Source organism: Formica exsecta, unplaced genomic scaffold (assembly GCF_003651465.1).
Source record: "Formica exsecta isolate Colony F162 unplaced genomic scaffold, ASM365146v1 scaffold144, whole genome shotgun sequence".
Lineage (NCBI taxonomy): Eukaryota > Metazoa > Arthropoda > Insecta > Hymenoptera > Formicidae > Formica > Formica exsecta.
Window position 1 is genome coordinate 45,982 of NW_021848768.1, and position 7,476 is coordinate 53,457.

Sequence of the window (7,476 nt, forward strand, 5' to 3'; positions counted from 1 at the left end):
AATTTTTTTAATATATTATTTAAAATTTTAATATAAAAGATATTTATATATCTGAAAGATAAAAAATTATTATTGAAATAAAGAAAACCCTCCTAAAACAAACAGCAAAAAATTAAAAAATGTTTTTTTAAAGGAAGTAATTTAGTATAATAAAGATAAAAAAACAATTTTTTTATTGCAAATAAAAGCATACTTTGCTTTTATTTTATATTTTACTAATTCAAATATATTTGCTGCTTGATGGAAATAACTAATTCCTTTACAAGTATTTAAATAAATAATTCTTCTAAATAAAAAAATTTTTTTTTCGATTTAGTACATTCTTTTCAGTGTACATTAAATAGTTTAGCTCGATGTGAGCTCGGACCTAAATGAAGGATGCTGGCGGAGAGTAACGCTGCCCAGGGTAGTCTTGCCCAATGCATGGTTTCCACCCCGGAAAAGTACAGAGCCAGACAAATCGGCCATAACAAAGCGGCGTTGCATAAACCGATAAGGGAGAAAAATAGAGACATTTGACCGAACGTAGTTTCTCCTATTACTTTCTTAAAGAGAACCTACGAGAAGGGGAAATAATTTATATTATTTAAAGATTTTCACATCTTGCAATTGCGATTGCGCATCTAATATAGGTCGTTGCATATAGCTTACTTTATAAACGGCAGAGCCAGCTGCCGCTGCTGTAGCTAAAACGACACCTCCGAGCGTCGGACTTCCGGTTATGCCGTCCATGTAAGCTAAGAGCGCGATGCCGGTGTTGCACAAGATCACCGCGACTATCTGTAACAAGATTTCAAGAGTTCAATGATGAAAATAAAGCCTGTTGTTATAAAATTTCAAGAAAAGTGTATTTTATGACATCGAACGCAAGAACATCATTTTTTAATCAGAAGTTTACGACTTTTAGTCTTTAAAAAAGAAATTTATTCTGACAATTATGGTTAATAAGATATATTTATAATTCAATATGGGATCTATGACAAAAAAAATTGTAAATTAGATCGAGATAAATTGAGGATCTACAAACTAATTTTCAATTCAGTTCATTCAAACTTAAAGGTTTTTAAAATCACTAAACATGATTCTGACGTCAAAAGATTGACAAATTAAAAATAATAGATATCAAAATTTTTAAATTCTTTTTGGATTTTTGAAAAACTTTGTACATACATAATGTAAAAATTTACGTATATATTTTGAATTTAATTTTCTATAATTTTATATAATAAATTTATTTTTATATGATTACATAATTTGACAAATTAAATATCAAAATTTTTAAATTCTTTTTGGATTTTTGAAAAACTTTGTACATACATAATGTAAAAATTTACGTATATATTTTGTATATTTTGAACTATAATTTTATATAATAAATTTATTTTTATATGATTACATAATTTTATTCATATATTTTATATAATTACATAATTATATTCACATATTTTAAATTCAAAATTTTGACATTTAATTCAGTAATCTAAAAAAAAACTTTAACTTTCACTTTAAACATAATAAATAAACATAATTAAAAACTATTTGATAGGTCCTCAAGGTTTAATTCGCAAGTTTTTCATAATATGAAAAACATTTTTATATTTAATCATAAATATTCTATAAATCGTAATTAACACAAGTTTCTTTTGAGAACTGAAAATCTCCTAATTACACATATATAATTCTTTGATTATAACCAAATTTCTTTAGCTTCTTAATTTGCGATGTTATCCTTATCTGTATAAAAAAAATTTTAACATTCTTTCTATATATAAAATTAATTTTTATATTGAGTTTTATAATATTTAATAAGTAACACATCTTTCTTTCTCTCTCTTTTCCTTTTCATAGCGTAAATGTAAATGGTATTTACTAAATTTTATCGATCGTTAACAAAATTACTTTTGACTCTCTCTCTTTTTCTGCTATATCAAAAGGATAAAAAAATATAACTTCTTCTTAGATTTACTAACCCTTACACCCACAAACTGTTCGTGAAGAATGACCCACGAGAGCAGGTAGACGCACGAAACGTTGGTCGCGAACAATGCCATTACGTCGGTGGCTAACAGTATTCGCAACGAGAGTATATACAAGTAATTCGTGATGACCCACAGGCAGCAGAAGAGACTGCATCTGAGTAAGAAGCGGCCGCCGGTGAAGCCCTTATCGCGAAAGCCGCGAAGGCTCTCGGCGATTATCTCGGAAGGGGTAACGCACTTGGTTCTGGCAGCCCGACAGATGAAGTACATCGGGAAATAGAGGACTTCCCAGTTGGTGCAGAACCACGTCGTGAAGAAGGGTGCGTCATAAGCGAAGGTGATCTAAAGATAATTATATATCATCGTATAAAAAAGAAAGAACGAGAAGTTTGTGAAATTAATAAGCTCACCTGCTGATGATGCAAATCGTCCGTGGAGGAATTCGCGGTGACGGACGTCTGAGAGACTTTGTCGTACTTGTAGTGAAAGTACAAATATTTGATGCAATGAGTTGCCCCGACCCAACTCGCCGTCACACATATCGTCACGCACACCCCGAAATATATCTGCAATTGACAATAACATAATTCAACAAGAAGTAACTCTTTTTAACATAAGAAAAAAGTAATCATTTTCCGTAGGTTTTTTAACGTTTCGACAATTTCGGTTTTTAAGTTGCCTCATTATATCAAAATTTTGAGAAATTTACGATTAAAGTTGCAAAATAAGGATTATTATTTTAATGTATCTTATCATGTTTGTAACTCGTTAAAAAAGCTTTATTATAATCAAAGTTATGTATGTAAAATTAGAACTTTTAAAATTCTAAAAAGAAATTTGTTGTGTTAATTACAATTAATAGAATATTTATGATTAAATATAAAAAAAATTTTTATATTATGAAAAACTTGCGAATTAGAACAGTGAGGATCTATCAAACAGTTTTTAATTGTTATTTATTATGTTTAAAGTTAACATTTTTTTAGATTACTGAATCGAATTTTTGAATTTAAAATATATGAATATAAAATTATGTAATAATATAAAAATAAACTTATTATAGAAAATTATAGAAAATTGAATTCAAAATATATGTAAATTTTTACGTATATGTATATACAAATTTTTTCAAAAATTTAAAAAGACTTTTGAAATTTTAATATCTATTATGTTAAATTTGTCAATTTTTTAACATCAGAAACATGTTCAGCGGTTTTAAAAATCTTTAAGTTTGAATGAACTTAATTGAAAATTAATTGGCAGATCCTCAATCACATATTTTAAATTCAAAATTTTGACATTTAATTCAGTAATCTAAAAAAAAACTTTAACTTTCACTTTAAACATAATAAATAAACATAATTAAAAACTATTTGATAGGTCCTCAAGGTTTAATTCGCAAGTTTTTCATAATATGAAAAACTTTTTTATATTTAATCATAAATATTCTATAAATCGTAATTAACACAAGTTTCTTTTGAGAACTGAAAATCTCCTAATTACACATATATAATTCTTTGATTATAACCAAATTTCTTTAGCTTCTTAATTTGCGATGTTATCCTTATCTGTATAAAAAAAATTTTAACATTCTTTCTATATATAAAATTAATTTTTATATTGAGTTTTATAATATTTAATAAGTAACACATCTTTCTTTCTCTCTCTTTTCCTTTTCATAGCGTAAATGTAAATGGTATTTACTAAATTTTATCGATCGTTAACAAAATTACTTTTGACTCTCTCTCTTTTTCTGCTATATCAAAAGGATAAAAAAATATAACTTCTTCTTAGATTTACTAACCCTTACACCCACAAACTGTTCGTGAAGAATGACCCACGAGAGCAGGTAGACGCACGAAACGTTGGTCGCGAACAATGCCATTACGTCGGTGGCTAACAGTATTCGCAACGAGAGTATATACAAGTAATTCGTGATGACCCACAGGCAGCAGAAGAGACTGCATCTGAGTAAGAAGCGGCCGCCGGTGAAGCCCTTATCGCGAAAGCCGCGAAGGCTCTCGGCGATTATCTCGGAAGGGGTAACGCACTTGGTTCTGGCAGCCCGACAGATGAAGTACATCGGGAAATAGAGGACTTCCCAGTTGGTGCAGAACCACGTCGTGAAGAAGGGTGCGTCATAAGCGAAGGTGATCTAAAGATAATTATATATCATCGTATAAAAAAGAAAGAACGAGAAGTTTGTGAAATTAATAAGCTCACCTGCTGATGATGCAAATCGTCCGTGGAGGAATTCGCGGTGACGGACGTCTGAGAGACTTTGTCGTACTTGTAGTGAAAGTACAAATATTTGATGCAATGAGTTGCCCCGACCCAACTCGCCGTCACACATATCGTCACGCACACCCCGAAATATATCTGCAATTGACAATAACATAATTCAACAAGAAGTAACTCTTTTTAACATAAGAAAAAAGTAATCATTTTCCGTAGGTTTTTTAACGTTTCGACAATTTCGGTTTTTAAGTTGCCTCATTATATCAAAATTTTGAGAAATTTACGATTAAAGTTGCAAAATAAGGATTATTATTTTAATGTATCTTATCATGTTTGTAACTCGTTAAAAAAGCTTTATTATAATCAAAGTTATGTATGTAAAATTAGAACTTTTAAAATTCTAAAAAGAAATTTGTTGTGTTAATTACAATTAATAGAATATTTATGATTAAATATAAAAAAAATTTTTATATTATGAAAAACTTGCGAATTAGAACAGTGAGGATCTATCAAACAGTTTTTAATTGTTATTTATTATGTTTAAAGTTAACATTTTTTTAGATTACTGAATCGAATTTTTGAATTTAAAATATATGAATATAAAATTATGTAATAATATAAAAATAAACTTATTATAGAAAATTATAGAAAATTGAATTCAAAATATATGTAAATTTTTACGTATATGTATATACAAATTTTTTCAAAAATTTAAAAAGACTTTTGAAATTTTAATATCTATTATGTTAAATTTGTCAATTTTTTAACATCAGAAACATGTTCAGCGGTTTTAAAAATCTTTAAATTTGAATGAACTTAATTGAAAATTAATTGGCAGATCCTCAATCTATCTCATCGATCTAATTTGCAACTTTTTTGTGATAGATCCCATATTGAACTATAAAGATCTTATTAATCATAATTGACAGAACGAATGCTCCTTCTTTAAAAATTAAAAGTCGTAACAATACTTATATAATTCTGATTGCAATTAAACTTCTTCAGAATATCACATAGTTGTAACATAATCAACACATCATATAGTTGCAACATAATAAAGTATATTAAACTTTAAATGCAAAATTGATATCTTTTTTCTTGCATGTTTCTTGTTGTTGAACCATAATCAATCTATAAATGATATAGAAATTTATAAAATAATTCTGAATCAAATGTCTTAATCTTCAACTATTATGTCTATTACGTATATATTAGTAATTTTATCATTGATCGCTATATTTTATTCAATCTACATTTCTGTTCCAACTATCAATTGTAACACAACTTTTAAACGATGATAATTTTAGCTTCAAGATGAAGTTGCAATCGACCTTCTTCGCGCTCTCGGCACAGCAGGAGGCGAAACATGCCGAGCTCGTCCGTTGAACGACCGGGGTCGTAGTCGGGGTCACGTGAATCGACGACCGAGTTTGAGCTGTCGATTGAACCTGCACACCCCCGGTCCCGCTATCGCCGCTTCCTACGGCACTTCCGGTGGTCTCCAAGGTGCGACAGCTGGACGCAGATTCGCGTCCATCGGCGACGGTGCAACCCTGTTGCTGCTCGCATCCTGAAATACATCGATGGCTGATCAGTTGAATTTTTATCTCCCAGGATCTTCATCTTCTCTCGACAGAGATATCTTTATCTGAATTTGTTGGGTTGCAAAAGGAAATTTAGACACCAATACTGAGCGTGTATTTTCGCTAACTGGACTGCAAAAAAAATTGACTGAAACTTCAGACACGCTTCAATTTTCGAACACACTTTTCCAAACTTTCGGAAAAACGACTCTGATGATTAAGATGGATTATCTGAAATTTCCCTTAGACACCCAGATCTGAAAATTCAAACAAAGATGTGTTTGAATTTTTAGAAAATTTTTTACTGTGTAAACTACCATCCATGATTATATATAGATTATTATATATGAATTTTGTGTTCGAGGCAATGGAAGAAGCTACGAGATCGAATCTATTTTTATCCGCTCTCTGTCCGAATAAAGCCGTGGACGAAAGGTGTATGTATATGTGTGTGAGAGCGTATAGGCATGTCTTTTAACAGCTTAAAGTGATACGACGTGCGCAGCTTTTCGTAAGCATATCCTGATTTCGACATTTTTGCAATCTTATCTTCATACTATTTATAGAGGCAAACTATACTTCAGCAAACTGAAATATTACACGCGTATATATACTATGCGAGCGCTTTATATGATAATGTAAAGAGGCTGATATATATCGGAAATTAGTACTGATAAACTAATATAAAGAGCTAAGATGTAAGCTTTCTTGGAATTCTAACAATAAATTTCTTATAAATACGCTACAAAACGCTACGAATCCACCGGCGTTAGATCTGTTGCATTCTCCAATCGATATTGAAACGAGTCGTCGATGATCATTATATAGAGTATCATAAACCGACACTGTGTCTCCTTCCAGCCACAGATTCCAACCATAAACCGGTTCCTCTTTGGAAAATTTGGAATTAATTAGGAATATGGATCATTATTCGTTTCTAATGCTGTCAATACATGGAATAATTTTATAGATTATATAAGAAAAAGATTATATAAGAGAAAAAGAAAATATATCGACATATTATATATATACATATATAGGATGCCCAGGGTTATCCCATTACCTACTAATGACAAATTCTTGAGATCATTATAAGATGATTTTTCCTCAGCAAAAATATCGAGGCATCAATAATTTCTGCGTTATAAGTGATTAAAAAAGAAGGGCTTTTTGCAAACTAAACTTTATAGAGAGTTAAAACTACATTATTTAATTAAATTCAAATAGAGTTTACTTTAATAGAGAGAGAGAGAATTTTAATTTAAGGTTTAGTTACAAAAATATATGATGGAAAAAATTAGAAACTTGCAAAAAATAATGACCCCTCTCGATATTTTCGCTCAGGAAAAATCGTCTCCAAATGATCTCAAGAATCTGCCATTAGCAGGTGATACGATAACTCTGGAACACTCTGTATACAGGGTGGTCCTCGTAACGGTCGCCACGATTTTTAAGGCACTTACAATAATCTGACATAAAAAAGTCATAAACAGAAATTTATCAGTTTCTAACCGGCAACAAATTGCAATAATAAAAATTGACCAAACAATTTTTTTTCCATAAAAAAGCAAGGCCACCTTCAATTTTTTAAATGGAATTGCCTACTTTTTATTGCATATTCTTGTAGCTTATCTCGAGAGCTTTTCAAAACACTATAATAAAGTATTTTTTCATTA

At 30.0% G+C, this 7,476-nt stretch overlaps 1 protein-coding gene across 5 annotated transcripts in view; it reads right to left on the reverse strand.

Annotated features, from left to right (window-relative positions):
• LOC115246268 (putative thiamine transporter SLC35F3) overlaps positions 1 to 7,476 on the reverse strand; it is a 31,645-nt gene that overhangs the window by 12,565 nt on the left and 11,604 nt on the right. For all 5 annotated transcript variants that reach the window (XM_029824985.1, XM_029824988.1, XM_029824984.1 and 2 more), the window contains 5 exons: positions 5,549 to 5,787; positions 4,203 to 4,358; positions 3,784 to 4,134; positions 652 to 780; positions 368 to 557 (listed from right to left, as the gene is read on the reverse strand). In XM_029824985.1, coding sequence (XP_029680845.1) covers positions 368 to 557; positions 652 to 780; positions 3,784 to 4,134; positions 4,203 to 4,358; positions 5,549 to 5,787 — 1,065 coding nt within the window. The remainder of the gene's footprint in view (positions 1 to 367; positions 558 to 651; positions 781 to 3,783; positions 4,135 to 4,202; positions 4,359 to 5,548; positions 5,788 to 7,476) is intronic.